Source organism: Barbatula barbatula (genome assembly GCF_947034865.1).
Source record: "Barbatula barbatula genome assembly, chromosome: 6".
Taxonomy (NCBI): domain Eukaryota; kingdom Metazoa; phylum Chordata; class Actinopteri; order Cypriniformes; family Nemacheilidae; genus Barbatula; species Barbatula barbatula.
In genome coordinates, this window is record NC_136765.1 from 17,994,587 (window position 1) to 18,015,555 (window position 20,969).

At 37.4% G+C, this 20,969-nt stretch overlaps 3 protein-coding genes across 7 annotated transcripts; all 3 read left to right on the forward strand.

Moving 5' to 3' along the window:
• The first annotated feature begins 1,103 nt into the window (after positions 1–1,103).
• On the forward strand, positions 1,104–12,506 carry LOC306895236 (uncharacterized protein). Of its 2 annotated transcripts, XM_079458331.1 has the most exons (11): positions 1,104–1,229; positions 1,948–2,013; positions 2,761–3,159; positions 3,247–3,320; positions 7,953–8,362; positions 8,878–8,950; positions 9,102–9,175; positions 9,577–9,682; positions 10,113–10,229; positions 10,336–10,395; positions 10,786–12,506. In XM_079458331.1, the coding sequence occupies exons 2-11, from the start codon at positions 1,974–1,976 to the stop codon at positions 10,873–10,875; spliced, it is 1,443 nt and encodes a 480-aa protein (XP_079314457.1). In that variant the 5' UTR covers positions 1,104–1,229; positions 1,948–1,973; the 3' UTR covers positions 10,876–12,506. The 2 variants fall into 2 exon arrangements, with proteins under 2 accessions (XP_079314457.1, XP_079314458.1); XM_079458332.1 differs by lacking the exon at positions 1,104–1,229 and having other exon boundaries at positions 1,904–2,013; positions 10,786–12,175.
• Positions 12,482–16,404, forward strand: gale (UDP-galactose-4-epimerase). 4 transcript variants are annotated; one of them, XM_079458339.1, is made up of 11 exons: positions 12,482–12,942; positions 13,458–13,586; positions 13,994–14,106; positions 14,397–14,510; positions 14,718–14,894; positions 14,978–15,091; positions 15,177–15,243; positions 15,383–15,468; positions 15,577–15,654; positions 15,802–15,916; positions 16,040–16,404. In XM_079458339.1, exons 2-11 carry the CDS (start codon positions 13,466–13,468, stop codon positions 16,090–16,092), a joined length of 1,038 nt encoding a protein of 345 aa, XP_079314465.1. In that variant the 5' UTR covers positions 12,482–12,942; positions 13,458–13,465; the 3' UTR covers positions 16,093–16,404. The 4 variants fall into 4 exon arrangements, with proteins under 4 accessions (XP_079314465.1, XP_079314463.1, XP_079314464.1 ...); XM_079458337.1 differs by having other exon boundaries at positions 12,513–12,942; positions 13,991–14,106; XM_079458338.1 differs by having other exon boundaries at positions 12,768–12,942; positions 13,426–13,586; positions 13,991–14,106.
• Positions 16,405–16,800: 396 nt separating this feature from the next.
• On the forward strand, positions 16,801–20,628 carry zbtb8a (zinc finger and BTB domain containing 8A). Its single transcript, XM_079458333.1, has 4 exons — positions 16,801–16,992; positions 17,903–18,750; positions 19,490–19,659; positions 19,801–20,628. Exons 1-4 carry the CDS (start codon positions 16,928–16,930, stop codon positions 20,110–20,112), a joined length of 1,395 nt encoding a protein of 464 aa, XP_079314459.1. The 5' UTR covers positions 16,801–16,927; the 3' UTR covers positions 20,113–20,628.
• The last annotated feature ends 341 nt before the right edge of the window (positions 20,629–20,969 follow it).

Genomic DNA, 20,969 nt, shown 5'->3' on the forward strand with positions numbered 1-20,969 from the left:
GGATAAAAGCGTCTGCCAAATGCCTAAATGTGAATGTAAATACAGTGTGAGTTAATGACATAGGACAGTGTTCACATCTTTTGGCCACATCTAAAGAGTCATCCATATTGTTTATGTCCTTTTGAACACAATTTCCATTATGTTTGACAGATTTAAGTCTATCAAATAGGTATACTGGCATATTGTTTTTACGATGTCATATTGGTGCAGTTGCTGGTTATATTAATACTGTGAATTCCACTGATCAATTTGAGTCAGGCACACATAAAGAACAATAGAAGGCATTGGGGAATAGCATCCTGGTGACTCATTTATAATTTAACAAGTTTTGTTACAGTCTCAACAACATTTACAGGTTCTATACTAAATCGTTCCTTACTCATACAGTGCACAGGATGTCTTTATTAGGGCTTGACGTTGAATTACTATATTGGTATACATGTAGTAAATAACCAGTCAGAGTCTTCATAGCAGTTTTAGTTTTAAACATAATCCAATAACCAATTAAATTTTAAATATATGTTATATTTAGGCTATTTGTTAAATATTAAATGTAATCTCGGCTGCATAGAAATAGATCGTGTCGAATTACAGTATTGTTTACGGCAAATAAAATAAAACTAACTAGATTCATGTGTGACAGTTTGGGTATAACTTATATAGTTAGTAATTTTTTATAGATCTCTTTAAAAATCAGTTACAAACGTATTTTAAAATGTCCTCAAGAGCAATAAAATCCATTAAAAAATGACTGTGTTTGTCATAATTCGTGCATTTAAGGGTAAGTGTGGACATCACACAAAAATGACCTAAATGAACGTTATTATCTAGCAGTAATTAATGTAAGAAACGCTTCAAACATGATCATAATATTTCTGTTTATGTGTCACCGTGTCAGGGTTAAACAACTCTTATCCAGCATAAACCCTTAATAGTGATTATGTTAATGAGGAGGATGTACCGACACGTGCTCACACGGAAAGTTATTCACACTGGTTATAAAATGTAAACATGCAAATTATTCCAATTCACACTATCACCAGTAGGCTATAACACAGACCTCACGAGGGGGCAAAAGGACAGTTTTTAACTGTGTTTAATTCCCACATCCTGAAGTGTGCACAGGATCTGCGCTCGTCCCGTGAAAGGTGCGACTCCGTCAGCTATGGACAACATGTAGAAGTTCACACTCAACCCTTTATAAAAAGGAATATAAAACCTTTAGAACGGTATGTAACCAACCATAACGATTCTGTTTCATAGTTATATAGAAGTTATACTATAATATAAAAGTTATGTCATTTGTACTATAATGATCATTTGCCGAACTAAACAGTGATGCTCTCTGTTCGAACATTCGTGCTCTCTGTCATGTCTTCGTTAACTTTCTGGTTTACCTTTGCTGTTATGTTTTATTATCGTTTATTTATTTGTCGTCTTGCTTTAATGTAGGCTTGTTTTATTTCATGCATGGCCGTGTTTGGAGAACGTCAGTCCTCCATACACTTTTCTGTAAAATATAAAAATACGCAGATTATTTTCTCGAAAGCACTTGAAAATCATAACATCACGCGACATTAAGTGCATTTTATCAGCTTTAAAATGACTTCCTTAATATTCAATTCGGGTTCTTGATGTTTTAGTCTGTTTTTACTACAGCTTCATGTACGATCACTCATAATGGATATATGGAATTGTGTGGAGATCGTGTGTTTTACCGCTGCTTTTGCATTTCTATGCAAACTTTTCCAGTTCATTCAAATTGTCCAGCGGAGGACAGGAAATGTTCTGAAGCTCTGAGCACAGAGACCCGAGTTCAGCTGAAATAATAACACGTTATTCTTGTAGCATACAGTTACGTTTTCGCAAGCGTGTTATGTGCTACGGAGATGGTAGGAAAGGTTGAACGTTTGTTACAGAAACGGAATTTCTTGATTTATCCTCCAGATTAAAAAGAGCTGATCTTTGGGAACATGGGGAATAACTCTGGCAAGGAGCGGCGTGGATCTTCAGGTAATACACATGAACACACAAACCTGCAGTGCCTTAATTTATGAGGGACACCCGAAATTTCTGACCCATGCTCACTTTACAGAGGGTTCTTAAAGATAAACACACACAGAGGATCATATACAATTAAAACTCCCACTGTTAGTGTGTTTTTAACAGAAGTAAGAAATTAATTTACAGCATTTGACATTGTGTAAGATGATTCAACTATGACTATGACAAAAGTATTAGATCCTACAGGGGTTTAGATCATGTTCACTAGTTCTTGCGTTAGTCTCACTAAGATCTCTCGTTGTCAGAAATTTGACTTTGTCTTCTTTTTCTACTCAAAGATAGTCAAGGGATGATAGAAAATAAGCACAGTTTACTGAATAGTTTTAGTTACGATTCAATGTTCAGTTTGACTTTATCTGACTAGAAGCAGATAAGGTGTTGTTATATCTCATGACTGTACTGAAAACCTTGAGATGGAGACACTCATATCTCCTTGTGGACACGATGCAACACCCCAAATAAATGAAACAAAAGCATTTTAAAAGAATACAAATTTATGTTAATATAATACATTAATCTTTGTATAAATTAATAATTTGTAAATCCATGAATGGGTAGGTAATATTAATGAAATGCATGATAAATGATGAAGTCATTTTTTTCCCCGATGAGTGGAGTTTAACCATACTGAACATCCCATTTGTCAAGAATCGCAGAAATAAGACTGGCTACACATTGTTTTTTCGTTTTTCGCAGTTATCACTGTTGATCTGTCTGAAACATCTCACACCTCACCTCATACCCTCACTCCTACCACATTGTCACCAACTTCCCAGCCAGAGCCCATTATCAACAGCCCTTCCAGGACTGGAACAAACACCACCAACTCTGAGTCAGCTCAAGAAGTTTTCAGTCCACCACTGATCTCAACCGATCACATTGAGCTGCTAGAGGACTGCAAAACAGCGCTCACTAATCATATCCCAGAGGAGGTACTTACGTTGAAACAGGTATCTGGGCACATAGCTCAGCTCTCAGATAAATGTGTGAAGGGAAATACAATAACGGGCGCCACTGAAGTGGATGCAAAATTGCTACAGGAGTGTTTCAGCGCACTGGAACTCTACAATGAAGAGTCTAAATACACAGTGACTGGTGAGGGAGTTTGTTGCTTTAATATGTGCATGCAAATGGTTATAGTTTATGACTTGGTGTTATATTTACAGTATGTCTGTTTGTCAGATCTGTTACAGTGTTTTCTCATGGAGAGGGGGAAGATTAAGGAGGAATTGAGAAATTGTAAAGAAAAGATTCAGGTGAGACTTACTTTTAATAACTTTTCAAAACTCCAGAATTCATCTTAAACCCAACACTAACAACATGGGGTACAGTGAAATAGCAGGACATTTTTGCAGGATTTACATTTTTTATTGCAGTGTTATTACTGTCCATGACCATAGGTAAGACATTGCGAGTCCTTACCAAGATTAAGTGGCTTCTGCTTGACACGTTGGTTTAAATGGTCTCTTTTGAAGACAGGGGTAAATGAAACAGGAAGTTACATTGTTTTCAGACGTATAGGTCAGGGTGGGTCTGATAACAGCATGTCAACTAAAGTTAAAGCTTATGGGACATGCAATCCTACAAATTACTTCCTTCCTGTTTTAGCTGAGGGATGGACATTGTTTTGTGATTGTTTGTGTTGTGGTTTTGCAAACATGGGCCTAATCTAGTCATGATGCGTAATCAGATTTAAAAAAGTCTGTTTTTAAACTGAGTAAGAGATAGATGGATAAAAAGAACGACAAGGAAACTCAAACACAAACATAGTTGCAGTTTTGCATTCTCCGGGATTTTCAAAAATTTCAGAGAGGAGAGCGTTTGTGTTGTTCCAGTCCCAAAGCATTTATTCAACCCTTCGTTCAGAACCTGTATATCCCTACTGCCCTTATAAAACCTCTCCATACAGAGATCTATATCTCCACATTTCATGGTTTTTATTTTTTTTGTTATAAATCATCATTATTTTACTCACCGTTTATGTTTGTCAGTGGGTTTTGCAACTATCTAACCAATGAAACGCATTAAACAGTGCTTGTCAACCTTGACAACACAGTGTTGAATCATTTAAAAAAACAGTTTTTTCCAATTCCTGAAAAACGTGGATTTGGACATTCAAGGTTTTGGAAGGACAGCAACGATATGATTATTTGTTTTGTGGAACTGAAAAGAATATATTTTGAGAAATGTATCAGTAGTTTTGTGTCCATACCGTGGAAGTCAATGGAAGCCAATGTTGTTTCTTAACGTTCTTCACAATATCTTCTTTTGTATTTTGCAGAAGAAAGGACATGACCTAAAAATAAGTTGAATCTAGGACAAAAGAATGTTATGTCAAATTGTGTCTATATACTGTAGTTAGTGTATGTACAGCAACACTTAAACAATGGAACAAGGATTTGGTCACAATGCAGCTTGACAGAGTGTCGAGCCTAAAGACGGGGGAGTGATGAAGACACAGATGGAAACAGGGAGGGACAGGGAGATATTGACTGAGAGAAAGTGAGGGGGATGTTGGGAATTATGTTCAGAAATTGCAAGAACAACACTGTTTTGTTTGGTTTGTGTGACAGAAGTCAGCATATAACAGTGGCCTACACAGAGCGTGTGTTCCTTCTTAAAGGTGCAGTCATGCTGGACTTTATACATGTGAAAATTCCTTGTTGTATTCAATAACACTAAATAACGTGACGTTATAGTGCATGCTGGTTTTTAATAAAAATGATATTACAAATACACCACAGTACTGCAAACCATTCAGCTTGTATTCCATGAGTCCAGAAGAGACCTCTCTGACTGCTGGGTATTGCTAAAACATTCATCCATTGCGTTTGTTTCATATTTACACAATGCAAGAAGCTTGTGGATCAGTTCCAGATGTAATACACTGAATGCATGATTCACATACTGCTTGGGTTTGGCAGGAAAAGCGTACACAGTATATTAGGCTATTGTGTCAGACGGACATGTTTGTGACAGTGTTGGTGCTTCTCTATGTGTGCAATGCAGTGTAAAAAGGGTGTAGTTATTGTGTAGTGTTGGTACATTGGAAAGTATGTTGTCAAGTAGGGTGAGAGAATCACCCTCACGCAAAAGCTTTCCACAGCTCGAAAAGGAGCAGCTCCTTATCATCTGGGTGTGGTACTTCCATAGAATTCCCATTGAGCCAATGAGCTGATGTCTAAAACATCACTTTCCAGAGAGAGCGAGTGTAGAGAGAGAGAGAGGGGAGTGGTCATTTTCTTCTCTGTCTGGGTGCCTGGAAAGCTTTCAGTGTGAACAGAATAGAGTCTGAATCTTAATGACTTTAACAAGGCTGGCTGATCGCCAACATGTGTTTATGCTGTTACACTCATCTAAACTTCGTCCTAATTCATCACAATATCAAGTGCTTTAAAACCTGAGGTTTTTATTCAGACACAAGACATATATGAGCACCTGCCAGGGGAAATGCTTTAGGATTGAATATGAACGCTAGAAAAGCTTGAGAATAAGTGCTAAGAATACCCGCACATGTTCCGTTTTCCAGCATGGGATGCTGGTGTGCTTGTTCCCACGTCCCCGCTAAGTTTCTTAATTTGGTTAACCAGCAAGACTTATTGAGCATGCATGTGTGTCTCAGAAAGAACGTGTATAGGTTTGTGTATTCTTTCTATAATCAGTCCCAGATGGGGTCTGGAGGCCTTAGAGTGATGAAAAGGGTCTCTGCTTTCCTCTCAACCTTCCCCGCTTTCTCTCCCTCTCTCTCCTCCAACTTGTGCAGTCTTCCAGCTGTTTTTATGTTTCATTGTTCAGCTCTCTGAATGTTTCTTCATGGTTGTTCTCCACATTGTTGTATTTTCCCACTTTTGTGTTCTTAATGATTTTTTTATATTTTCCTTTTTTACATATTTTATATTTACATGTATGCATTTTACAGATGTCTTTATTTAAAGGGATAGTACACCCAAAAATGAAAATTCTGTCATCATTTACTCGCCCTCTTCTCATTTAAATCTGCAGAACACAAAATAAGATATTTTGAAGAATGTTGATGTTGATTGTTGGGACACAAAACCAATGTTAGTGAATGGCTGCCACCACTGTTCAGTCAACACATTTTTTCTAAATATCTTCTTTTGTGTTCTGCAGAAACTCATACAGGTTTGAAATGACAAGAGGGTGAGTAAATGATGACAGAAATCTCATTTTTGGGTGAGCTATCCCTTTAAATGTTTTATCAGTGTTAAACTATCTTGGTGTTTCAAGTTCTGTTTTATCAGTTAAGCTAGATAAATATTACCATCCTTGTTTCCTTTTTATGTTATTATAGTGATTGCTCCATAATGAAATGTATTTCCTCTGATGATGTCATTACAGTTCATACTTTGTGTTCATTTCAGTAATTTTTCTTTTTGACTGAATCATGATGGTGTTATAGTCTGAGTGTGAAAGGAAAGAGATCAGGATAAAAGAGAAAGGAAAAAATCCTATACACAGATTAAAAGGTTTTCAGCAAACATTTGCTGAGGGTTCCTAAGAAATGAACTTTCAGATTGACTTCAGGGTTGTTGATGATAATAATGACAATGTATTTGTTCAGCTGAATGTGGGCCAACAGCAGGAGGATATGAACACTGTCTTCACACAGAAGCAGAATGCAGCTGTCAGTCCTCTGTTAGACTGCTAAATACAGTTATTCACACACATTGACGAAGATTAACTGAAAAAAACTAAGCTAAAATAAATCAAATTTATATGGCAACATGAAAATAATCAATTAAATCATAAACTGTTGCTATAAGTTGGACTGAAATTAACATGAAAACTAAAAATATAATGTAGATAAATATAAAATAAAGTGACAACATACATACATACAGCCGCGGAAATAATTTAAAGATCATTAAAAATGTTCAGCCTCAGCATTTCTAGATGTATTGACAGTATGAAAAGACACATGAAAACTGATAAAAATCGAGGTTAAAATTTATTTTTGAACTTTTCCTAAATATATGTATAACTATCACTGTTGTATTGCTTAAAAGTGAATATGAACTCGTTTTCTTTGCAGTATTTGAGGGATGAAACAATATGTTAATTTGACCTGTTTTTATTTTCTGCAAAAAAATGCAAATGGGATTAAAGAAATTGGTAGACATATTGTCAGTAGTTCACAGAATAAAACAAAAATAATAATTTTACCTAAACACATAGCTAGTAAATTTAGAAAAACTGAAAATGGTCTATTTCCGCAGTTGTATACAGTATACATATTATTGATCACCCGCACTATTTTCATCTCTGAGTAATTTGGTTCTGTAACCTATGTGTTAAATGTGGAGATTCATAGGGAAATCACATTATTTCTTCTCATTCAAGTACATTTTTTTCTGTTTCACTTCACAGGACATTGTGCAATCTTATCTTTGCCAGAACATGTTCAGAGTAGTACAGATTCTTGTATATCTGTGTGTGTGTAAATACGATAAAGCTCCGGACCCCTAGATGTAAATACAAAAAGATACGTTTCATGATTTTTAAGCAGATCTTTTTATTCGTCTTGCTGAGACGTGCAGTACAAGCTCACATTCCTCTGCAGCACAGACCGAAGGGCTAAGTACAATTGTTCACAAACAGGTTAACGGTCTTGCATGACTTATGCATTCTTGAAGCTATGCACGGTAAACAGTATAGCATTGAATAGAGGTTTACTTGAGACAAGGAGAAATATTTTTATGTCGTCAGTTTGTAGCTTGGAGGTGTTTTTATATGTCAGTGCAGAGTGTCTCCGAGCAAATCGTGTGAGAAAAACATTAGCATTCTCATTCAAAAAACTTGTACAAAACTCCATCAAGACACTCTGTATTAATGTGCTTTACCCATTTTCCTCACTTTCTCTTTTGTAGGCAGAACGTGAGGAGTGGAAGCAATTTCAGGATGACCTGAAGGTGGCGCTAGTGGTTTCAGACAGACTGAGAGCAGAGGCAGAGGAAGAGCTTAGTGTTCTAATCTCGGCTCGACAGGACTGGGAAAGGCAGTTAACTGATGCCCTGGAGGGCAAACAAAACCTTGAAAGTCAACTTGAGAGTCTCAAGATTGAACTTGAGCAGAGCAGACAAAAAACTAAACTGGTCACAAACAACCACCAGGGGACGCCACCTCTAAGGGCCCTAGAGACGAGGGCCGATAAGGGAAACGTGGACAGATATGGCAAGGGAATTGTATCAGCCGAGAAAAGAAAAGAGGAGCAACTGTGGACAGATGAGATGAAGCAAAAAAGAGAAATGAACGCCTCTGGTACTACAGAAAGGTCAAGGTGCGTTTGACCTTAAGCTTTCGGTGTGAGTCGAAAAAAATAATAAGGAATTCAATTAAATGTGTTTGTATAGAGATTTCTATACAAAAGCAGCTGTACAAAAAAGATAAAATTCTTAGTGATCAAGTCAAAGGAAATAGTAGCAAATAAAAACTCATTAACAAAATGAACACAGAGAAAATTAATCAGATTGGATACAAACGCCCTGCAGGAGCCTTTATGTTTTTATTATGTTGTATACATCGTAATGTTTTACAATGTTGGTTACAATATCTTGGCTGGTGAACGTGAATGGTTCAGTCTCAGGGTGAACCGAGTCGATCATTTTCTGATTCATCCGGATATTTCCATTGAGAAATCAGTGAATTAGAGCATAGTTCGGCGACTCGTATATATTTGCTTGGTCCGAAGCTGAACATTGTTTAGCCATTCTGAATGATTTATTGTTTTGAGCCCTCAGTCTGTCAATGAGACAGTGTGACATTTCATTCACAGATCATTCTATTGTTTTACAGACTTTCCTCAGATTATCCTGCTGTTGTTGTGAATGGTACCTCACATCGCTCTTTTACTGGAACAACAGATTCAGTAAGTATCTTCAAAATATTTTTTCCATATTTTACTGTTGATATGGTTAAGTAATAATAATAGATCTTATTTATTTAACAATTAAATGGTGACCTTGTTTATTAATAACAGGCTATAAACGTGAGTTTATTTGCAAAATATTTCTCGACAGGATAGAAAAGAAGAGAATTTAATGCAGACAGTTACATCTTCAGTTCAAGATGGGCCAAACAGGGTCAACAGAAGGTACATTTTCTGTCATCTAGCTCATTGATGTCGGTTTGAAACAGATTTGCTTACTAGGATTAAGTGTTATATGTATCTGTTATATGTATATTGTATCTCCATTTTTTATATTTCATAAACCAAATTGGTCACCCTATGTGTTTGTCTGTGGATTTAGAAAATATTTAACCAATATATTAATATAAAAATCAATATAAAATATTTATAAGAAACTTATTAACAGTGTTTAACTATTAAAAAATAACTAATTTCCTGTAAAAGGGTAGTTTTGGGGATACAAGGTTTCAGTCAGACAGCGATGTTATGCTATGTACGACAGGGATGTAATACTTTTACCTTCCATCAAATGCCATTATCATTGTGCAATACTAAGAAAATTATTTTAACTTTCTCCACATAAGAACACAAGAAGAATTCTCTCCAGTACTCAGGTTTTTGAAGCTTAATGGTGGTTCTAAACGTAACTCACTGCTTCGCTGGTGCCAGGGAAGAACTCAAGGATACAAGGTATTAACAGAATTTCTAAACCTAAAATAAATAGCTGGTATATGACATTTGAACATCTCATCCACTGTCAGACTTAAGTTTTGGGGATTCATTCATTGATATAAGTGGATTTATTCGTGAATGTGTGAACTTTTTGTTGGTAGCTAAAAGCATAGTGATCCCTCATACATTCTACAAAGCTGCTTGTCCTCTGCAAGGTTGTGGGATGGTTGGAGCCTATCCCAGATTCTCAGATACAATTTTAAACAAACATGCAGTGGAGTAGAGGATATGTGGATATAACAGATGAACCTGGGCTTTGTTAACCTTCTTTGACTAGAGTCATCGTTTGATTTAAATGCATTTTCAACCAAAAATTGGGTAGGATTATGTCAAATTAGAGGGAACTCCATCAACCCACTCTGATGTCTCCTTCCTGTTTGTCTTTCAGAATATTGAGATCACTAATTTTAGCAGCAGCTGGGTGGATGGTTTGGCCTTCTGTGGGATTTACCACAGTTACCTTCCCTCTCACATACCATACAACACGCTCAGTCCAGAGAACAAGGTAAGAGGGACGAACTGTCACATTTATTCATACCCATGCTTGCACACAAATGTACTTACAGAAATTGTTTTATCATCATGATGATGATGATTTTTTTTATCCGTAGAAAGAGAACCTTGATTTAGCGTTCCGAACGGGAGAAGATTTTGGAATCTCTGCATCACTGGTAGGTGGTCTGTTCTTAGCTGTAGTCTTTTTTAACAAACTATATAGTCCTGTAATAATATCAACCACATCCTGATCAGCTACCAACCTACTAATCCAATGAATCAAAAACATGACTGAAAACATATGAAAATTACTTAAACGTGACTGGCTAGACATGAAAATTATACAAATAAGATTTGTTGGATATGATATTACTCAGACATAATTGATTGGATATTGAAATGACAAGGTTGGCTAGATATGAAAATAATGCAAACAGGATTTTCTAGACATCGAAAAGAATTAAACATGATTTGTTGGATGTATATATGGGACTCAAAAATAAATATAAAAATGACTCTAGCCTGTTTTCTTGTAATTTAACTGATATTTCACTGTTGTTCCTCAGACAGTAGATGAGATGCTAAAAGAGGATGCACCTGACTGGCACAGAGTTTTGGAATATGTGGAGAGTATCTATCGACATTTTGAGATGTGACACTATGAATAGATATCTTTATCATAAATGCAACGATCACAGACATTACAAATACCACCACAGGAACCATACAAACATGGATTTGAGTGGTGGACATCACCCGCCTATATTTTACTCAATACTAACATCTTAGTGTGGGGGAAGAGAATTCTTTGTGAAATGTAAATTGTTTTAATAGAGAATAGGTTTGGGCTGCTGAGAGAAGAGTGTCCAGTGTTTTTGTTTGTTATCGCTACTCTCTGCCCTCTGTTTGTTTGTAGGTTGAATTGCAGGGTTTTTGTGTCACCCAAGGACTCAGCACGCCCCTGCTGGTCTATTCCACAACTACGCCTATTTTCAGGAAAAAAACATCTTTCTTCAACAACACTCATTACAAAATAGACATGTTTTTTGATGCAGTAATTTTCTTTCAGGGAACATGTAAATTGGAAATATGTCGTTTACAAAATTTAATATATAATAATACAGCATAATAATAGAGGTGTGCCAGTGATAGTTTTGCAAGCCTCTTAAAGGTGTTAAATTGACTACTTTGGGTTTGTGGACTGTGCATCAATCATTGTCATAATAATTTTTCTCTTCAGTTTCAAACAGATTTCAAGTTACATTTAAGAATTTGCTTATAGCGACTGATACTGAGGCCATTAGCAAAGATGACAGCAAGCAGGATGCATATTACTGGGAGATTAATTGAGATACTGGAAACGTTATCAGATAGCTTTCTCCAGGTCTTACATAACTTTTTTGGGTCTCATGGTGCTTAGGTAGCTGGAAGCTATGATCAGATCTGGTCTACAGTATAAATCTCCAACAGAAATATGTACTTCTGGATTTGTATCATGCTTCATTCTCTGTGATCGCTGCGAATATAAACAATCCCTTTTGAATCAGAATCACGAAGCTGATTATTCAGCAGCTGTAATTTAATTCTGTTTTATTTTCATTCAGCCCTCAAGCTATAACCCTTATAACTTAAAACACCAAAGAGTTATGCAGAGGAAAAGGGGTTCCAATAACGAACCAGTATTGATAGATAAATATTCTCGTTTTTACTCATTTGTTTTTATATTGTACTTATGACTTATTCAGACAGGTTCGTGTAATATTTATTTATCTGCTACTAGAATATAACTTCAATGGGCCACAGACTCTTTACTCTGTTCAAAACTTTTGGTTGGAAGGCATATTTCTTTGATGTACACAGAAAGTACAATAAATGTTATTCCATAAATTGCTTTAAAACGGTCCGTGGCTAAACGACGGTAAATAAAAATATATTCTGTGACAGAAACGTATAAATTATTGCTGTCTTGTTTTTTTTCTCATATTGGTTTTCCCATATTAAATATGCTTTATTAGTAAAACTGAAGAAAAAGCATCTGCTAAATGTAAATGGTTTTGTCTGCCATTGGTATTTTTTTGTCATTTTTACAAAAAAAGATTTTTACTTAACAATCAGGGTGTAAACCAATACAGAAGTGACTTCTCCCTGTTTTTAAGTATTCGAATACAAATCAGCTGGATATGGCGACACTTACATATAACAGACACATCAGAGTGAAGTTGTGTACAAGATAAAAACAACCTCGTATGAGGAATTAGGTTTTCATAATAAAAGTCACTTTGCGACCATTAGTACGTTGTACTTTCTGTATGTTACTAGATGTTTTTACTGAAGAACATATATTGAAATATTTAAAATGTATATATAACAATTAAATGAGGACAAACGCATTTATACGATCACATTAATGTTTAACTGTTACTGCAATTTCTACATGATCTTCATTTTTAAGAATCCACAGAAATATGCCATAAGAGTCTTTCAGAATACACCCAAACATTTTTTAGGGAAACGGTCAAGTTGGAAAGACTTTTCTTTACGAGCGAATAAGACAGGGGGTGTTGTAGCGGCTTCACACTCTTCTACGTGTCCATGAAACCAGGAAGCGAGAATGAATAAAACAAACAGTCCTATAGAGCAAAGCAGCAAACTCTACCCGCCTGTCACCCTCAGGTTTCTCCCTCAGTAACGTTAACCCTCGTTGATCCGCATTATTTAAAAGAGTAAGTACATCTTAATTTAAGGTGTAGATTTAGTTCTTAATTTATTTAGTGCTGTCATGTGATATGTCACTTTTTCCCTTTAGGTGAGGAAGTCTGGTTAAAAAGTGTTCTGAATGCAATTTTTACATTTGTTTTATTATTTGTAGGCTCTGCGCATTTGTGTAAAATATACCTCAGTTGAGGAACTTACTATTTATGTAATGCTTTGGCTGTGTTACTAGATGTAAAAGTTACTTACTCCATCAGGGTCTACTATCTCAGATTAAAGAGAATACTCATACATTTTATATCCGTGTGAGTTTAGATCATTTTCTTGGTATCCGCACAGTTTCTGGTGTCAGTGTTTAAGCCAGTGAAAGGGCTCTATTCATGACCTTTGTGAAACAGGATGCTGCAGGTGAAGGGTTTAGAGCCACGTAGATCAGATTTATATCAGTATAGTAATGGAAAGACACACCCTCATACCAGTTAACAACACTCCAGTCTGTGTTTCTTTCTACATTATTGTGATTAAGGGCTCAACATGCGTCAGAAGATCCTGGTGACAGGGGGGGGCGGATACATTGGCAGCCACTGCATTGTGGAGCTCATTGAGGCTGGTTATCACCCTGTGGTTATCGATAACTTCAGCAATGCTGTCAGAGGTAAACAGACTTTAATAAAGTAAATTGCACTATATTTTAGAGACCTACAGAGATATTATGAACATAAAGTGCATTACAAAGCACCCTAAAATATTTTGCACGCACAGTGGGCTGTTAAATCACATTTTTCAAAGTAAACCAATAGACAGTGTGAAAAAAACAAAGCTTATTGTTAATACATATTGGCTCAAATTTAGTTTCTTGTGATATGCATGTAATTCTCAATCTACGTGATAAGGGATACCGCACAACCAACTAGCCTTTATCATGGGTGATTTTGAAAACTGATGCCATCATTTTTCAGAAATACTTGATCGCTGAAGTTATGCAATCAGAATCAAGTCTTTTCAGAAAGCTGTGTAGTAATGCCTGTTCTTCTCATTGTTTGTGTGTGATTTGTTGAGGAGAGGGTGATGTTCCTGAGAGTCTGCGGCGGATAGAAAAGTTTCTTAACACTCAGATTGAGTTCCACGAGCTGGACCTTTTGGATAAACCTGGACTTGAGAAAATATTTAAAAAGGTTATAATTAATATACACTCCTGTAAATATCCATTGTTTGCTCTGGATAATCATTAACAAGCAATCTTCAAGTCACGCTGTTGTACATTAAGCACCAGTGAATGTGTTATTTTAGTTAAGAGTAATCTTCTGAACAGTGCTTTTCTGTAAGTATAATATAACAAAAGTTCTGTTTCTTTAAATAAAAAACCCATGATCAACCTATACTCGATTTGACATATTTGTGATAGTATATGTAACATACCCTCTACCGGTTAAAGAAGGTACTAGTCTGCGCTCTGTGTTTCCAGCATTCCTTTGATGCAGTCATGCACTTTGCTGGACTTAAAGCTGTTGGTCAATCAGTGGAACAGCCTTTACGATACTACAGAGTCAATCTTACAGGAACCATCAATCTCCTGGAGGTAAAATGTCTGCCTGTGGTGTAAATACATTTGCTCATAAATTGTCCTCATGCATAGATCATGTTAATGCATGAGGAATCCATACTTGAAACTGAATGCTTAAGATTAGGCTGCGTGCAAATTTGACACATGCAAACTCATTTCAAATTGTATTAAACCTTTGAAAGAATATTTTCTTGCCCGCTGTCTCATGTGTTTATGAACCAGGTTATGCAGTCTCATGGGGTGCGTAATCTGGTATTTAGCAGCTCAGCTACTGTCTATGGAGATCCCCAGAAACTTCCCATTGATGAGCAGCATCCAGTGGGTGGCTGCACCAACCCCTACGGCAAGACCAAATACTTCATTGAGGAGATGATAAGGGACCAATGCACAGCAGAAAAGGTAGCTTACCTGTCTGTTATGACACTTTCTATATGTATGCTTGAGTCTCTATGGAAGATGTTAGAGTGATAAAATGTTTTCAGGACTGGAATGCTGTGCTGCTCAGGTACTTCAATCCCATTGGTGCTCATGTCTCAGGGCAGATCGGTGAGGATCCACAAGGAATCCCAAACAACCTTCTTCCTTATGTTGCTCAGGTAACCTTTCCGACGGGTTAAAGTTTAGAAGACCCATGTGCGTTTTTGTGTATTGCAATAGCTGTTTTTTTATTATTTGTGGCAGGTTGCTATTAACAGGCGAAATTATCTGAATGTGTTTGGAAACGACTACAACACACCTGATGGAACAGGTGATAAAAGATCATTTTTAACAAATAATATTATTATAATTATAAATTAGGGCTGTCAATCGTTTATCACGATTAATCGCATCCACAATAAAAGTTAATAATATATGTCTGTTGTATCTTATTTTTTTAACCTGGATAGGTGTAAGAGACTACATCCATGTTGTGGACCTAGCAAAGGGGCACATAGCTGCCCTTAAAAAACTAAAGGACAGCTGTGGCTGTAAGGTATAACATTATATCTTACCCTTTTATTCTGTTTGTTTTTGTATTTTGTATTTTTTCGTGTCTGTTATTGTCAAGATATAAATGTGATTAGATTTTGTATCTGTGTAGGCTTATAACCTGGGTACGGGGACAGGCTACTCCGTGTTGGAGATGGTGAAAGCAATGGAAAAGGCCTCGGGTCGAAAGGTGAGGGGGGGATTTAAACAACTGAAATGGTTTTCTATATATCTCAGAGATCACAGTTCATCTTTGCAAAATTGTTTTTAACATGGTGATGTAAATATGTTTGGGCCCAGAGTTCTCTTGACTGGTAGCATTTCTTTCTGGTTCCAGATTGCCTATCAGATTGCTCCTCGGCGGAGCGGGGATGTGGCATCTTGCTATGGTGATCCCAGTCTGGCAGAGAAAGAGCTGGGCTGGAAAGCTGAATATGACCTGGAGAGAATGTGTGAGTGGAAAACGGGGTCATTTTATTTCTGTGGTTCCATGAATAGATGTTTTTCTTCTGTAGGCTACAAACCCAGTATAATGGGTACTGAAAGCTTATTGACTGTTTTATCTGAATACACAGGTGAGGATCTATGGCGCTGGCAATCCCAGAATCCTACAGGATTCAGTAATTGAACAGGGTCTTGAAAGTGCTCATTTCAGACCCTGGCAAAAAGGACAAAGATCTGGGCCAAAATGCAACATGAAATATTTTGTATAGCCTATTATTTTATGTACATTTATTAAACTGCAAACAGACATGAAGCCAAAATGACTTGATTTAATTTCCAGCGAATACAACATTTTGCATCTTATTTTCTAATTTACAAAAGTCACTTTTTCTCTGTTTTTATCAATGTAAACTGAATGAATTAGCCTATTCATAACCTAAATATATTTTACTTTCTTATCAGTGTGAAATAATAAATTTATTTCATTTGATTTCAATTCGATTCTGTGTTCTTCTTTTAATGTATTTTGGTAATTTTTCATCCAGCATTGGGTTATTGTAATTCTTATAAAGTCGGTTTAATTTATTGTACTTGTAGTTATTTTCAATTTTTCTAATATTACAAACTAATTTTCACGCAAACTAATATTACGCAACAAGATCTTATAAGATGTACGAAAATGTATAAAACAAGCATCGCACTCTGTCATGTCAGTGGCGCTGTTTCCTGTGAGATACGGGCGGGTCAACTATAAGTGCTCCAAAAAAACAATATGATGAGAATGATAAAACTGGACATTTAATAATTCGCACGGCCAGAATCTGGTGAACGTGCTGGGTCGACTGTACGGGGGCGCGTGTGCTTTAAGCAGCACTCCGGTCCCGGGCGCTCCGGACACCCACGTCAGCAAAACGTTTTTCCAGCACTAACGGGTTTCGGTCTTTCGGGCAAAGCAGGAAGTGAACGCTGTTCGCCCTGATAACAAAAGCTGGAGAAATACGTCCAAAGTAGACATAGAAATGGAGATGGTTTGTGAAAGTGGGACATGTAGACCCTACCGGAGCGCGGGTGAAGCAGGGCATCCGTAAGTATTGTCTTTGAGAGATGGGAAACGGTGCCCGGGTAAAAAGAGGGCGGGCTACGGGGACCGACACGAGGCTCAGAGCCGACCTGGGTGTCGTCCGAGCTCAGGTGAACCGTCCCTAAAACTAAATACGAAAAATGCGATTGGAGAGTTTGCAAAACCGGGTGTTTTGCGGTTGAAATCCAACCTGGAAGGTTTCCAGCTGTGCACAGTTCGGTGGGCGGCTCACGGACGACACCCTAATGTTCCCTTGTCTGACAGGTTTATTTTACAGTGTAAGAAAATGCTTTGTAAAGGAATGCTACCTAAAGGCAAATGTTTAAATGTCGTTAAATGCGTGTGCATTATCTGGCACTACTTTATACCGTTGACTTTAACAGCGGGCGTTTCGAACATAAAGGGCGCAAGGACTGGATATCTTACGGCTGATTTTTAATGCATTTTCTGTGTTGCTGCGTTATTTGCGGCTTTGTTTTAATTTGGCTATTTCATTATTTATATATGAATGTAACCCAGTTTCCCTGTATTTCTTTATGCGTGCTGCGGGGGAGACGAATGATGGAGAGATTTATAAGAAGCTCTTATTATTCTGTAGTGCAATGTTTTACATTTTAGCCGTCATGCGATTATATTCTTCACACCCTCTTTCTGAATTTATCCCACTCCCTTGTTTCTCTTTCTCTCCGTCGTTGCCCGATGCGCAAAGTCGGGTGTTGCCCCTTCTACAGCGAACGCGTACGACTGACAGATATTTCATCCAATCACATCACAGTAGGCGGTGCTTTGCGGCTCCCTGAAGCCGTAACGTCACAAAAAGCACAAGACAGCATTATAAAAACAAGAATAAAACCAAAACTGAGTCATCATTTATGATCAACTTATTCAAAGTGACTGTTTGTTTGTTTTTCAGGTCTATTCACAAATGGACCAGTGCAGATATGTCAGCCATTCACCAGAGTGGTTTGCTTAAACAACTGGACCAGCAGAGGCAACAGGAATTGTTTTGTGACTGCAACATATTGGTGGAGGGTCAGATTTTCAGAGCACATCGTAATGTTCTATATGGCAGCAGCGGATACTTCCGGATGTTGCTGTCTCAGGGAGCTAAAGACACTCTGGAGTCAGTAAATACTTCTTTTGATGTCTTCAGCTCTGATATTTTTTCCATCATCCTGGACTTTATTTACTCCGGGCATCTGGAGCTCAACAGCTCCAATGTAATAGAGGTGATGTCAGCCGCCAGCTACCTGCAGATGAATGATGTCATTTCCTACTGCAAGACTTTCATTAAATCTTTCCTCGACATCAGTGCAAAAGAAAATGGTGAGGGGCGATACCTGTGTCTATTGGACAGCAGCCCGCTCCATGACAGGCGTGAAAATGTCATCGAGCCCTCCACCATGTGTGATGTAAGTGTGAGCTCTCAGACCAGACTCTGGGAGCACCAAGAGGAGGATCAAATCAAAGACGACATCAGAGGAGCCATAGTGTCCAGCCCCCAGCCATCAGGGCTACAGCAGAATTCTTCACCACAGCCCAGTCTAGAGTCACAGATTGATGAGGAGGAGCAGTTCAGCCCTGTGCTTACAGAACGCAGGAGAAGAGGAAGCAGGAAAAGAACTGCCACCAGTCGCTTGGTAACGGAAGACACTTCTCTCATTGACCTACAGGGGGTGGTATCACACTGCTCGCAAAAAGCAGATGAGCTGTATGCCAGCTTACCATCCATTGTTGGGGTGGTTGGGGTGTTTAATAAAGGTGAGCACCGAACTGCTGAGATGGAATATGTATACCCATAAGTATTGGACATTTCTTATATTTGTATTTGTACTTACCCTGACAATGTTTTCTCTGTCTCCTATTCAAACGTACATTTTAATTTATTGCAATTTAAAGGGATAGTTCACCCATAAACTAAGATTCTGGCATCATTTACTCACCCTTTTGTCTTTTGAAACCTGTTGTATGACTTTCTTCAGCAGAATTAAAAACAAGATATTTCGAAGATTGTGTAAAAAGTGCCCCAGAACTGTTTGCTTTCCTACATTCTTCAAAATATCTTCTTTTGTGTTCAACGGAAAAAAATAGGTATTTTTTCCTGCTATGGTAGTCAATATGGTCAAAGATCTGTTTGGTTACAATCATTCTTCCAACTATCTTTCTCTGTGTTCAACAAAACAACGAAATTATACAGTTTGGAACAACTAGAGGTTGAACAATTCATGACAGAATTTTCATTTTTGGGTGAACCATCCCTTTAAGACACCTGGTTTAGGGATATTAGGGACATTGGCGTTTCTTTTCAATGTTTGTGTTACATAAAAGCTTTTAAAAAAACAGTAAAAAAAGTTGGATGGGGTGTTTCAGATAGTTATACATGTATAAATAGTATACAAAAAAGGTTTTGTTCACTTTCAGGCTTGTAGCCCTTTGAATGGTTCTTTGATGTGGCAATGTCTGAAATGAATCTTTGTCTCATTGTCCGTTTCTCTCTCAGATTCCACTCCATCAATGCGTTACAAATGTCCCTTCTGCACACACACAGTAAAGAGGAAGGCAGATTTAAAGCGTCACCTCCGCTGTCACACAGGGGAGCGTCCGTACCCCTGTCAGGCCTGCAGCAAGCGTTTTACCCGCCTGGAACATCTGCGCAGCCACTTTGAGACGGTGAGAAACGCACTCAGCTTCACACATACTTGCTCCAGTAACACCTCAGTGTTCACCCAAAATAAATAAAATCGATGCCACTCTGAACCCATATGTGATCTAAAAATGAACTTATCGTTTTTCTACACTTGTGTTCCAAAGATCCACCAGGCCCGTAAGCTGGTATGCAGAAAGTGCAAACGTCACGTAACTGAGATCAATGGACGAGTGGTGAGTGAGGGAACTCGTCGATACAGACTGTGTGACCTTTGCATTCAGGAAAGTGGCTATAGCGAGTTAATCACAGATGAAGATGAGGAGAAGGACGGCCTGTTGTTGGGGGTGGAAGAAGAGACGAGTGAGAACAGAGAAATGACATGGGGCATGGACGATGATGATCTCGCAGAGGATTCAGGCACAGATCTTATCATCCAAGAAGTGGAAGACAGCGATGAGGACACCAGTGGAAAGTGATGAGGATGATGGTGGTGAATTTGTATGTATGTGTGTGAAGGGATTCAACAAAGAAGAAGGGATGAGACTTGTGGGCAGTTTCATGAGTTACAATTTCATTTGAGAGATGCTTGTGGATTTTGTAAAAAAAGATTTTCTCATTAAGTATATAAAGTATTAAAGTTTAACTGCTTTTATAAAAGTATATTTCTGTATTTAAAAAATATATATATAGTTTTCTTCAAAAGACATGTAGGCTCAACACAATACAATGGGACAGATTTTTTTAATGTTCTGATGTTACAGTCATTGATCATACATTTTTGCAACAGCTTTCAGTTTTCACACTTAGTTAACACAAGGGTAAAAGAAGCCTATATAATTGTGTGTACAATGTTGCATGGATTCAAAGTGACATTTGCCTACTTTGTGTTGTGTATTATTCTTATTTATGTCAAAACCTTTCTACAAAACCAAACAGCACCAGTCACATGCTTAACGTATTTTTTCAGAAAAATAAAATCTTGCATAAGTGTGATTATCTTACCCTCATTTTTTAAATCACATTTGTTTGTGTGATTATTATTAAGACAAAAAAATATTTTATATGTCGGAGAATAATCATTTGCAAAATGAAGGGAGATCAACTTTAGGGGCCCGTCCTTCATACACCAAGATCAAATGAAACATCCGAGATGACCTAATCCTGCAAATCATCATCTGGATAATTCGGTTCTTCGAACGCACCTGTTGTGTACGATTAGAATATCTGGATTACATTTTTATATCGATAGAAGAACTAGTGATCAGAAAAGATCCTAATGGCTGGTTGTTACGTCAAAAACGTAGTTACGTCCGTTATCTTTCATCATTTTGTG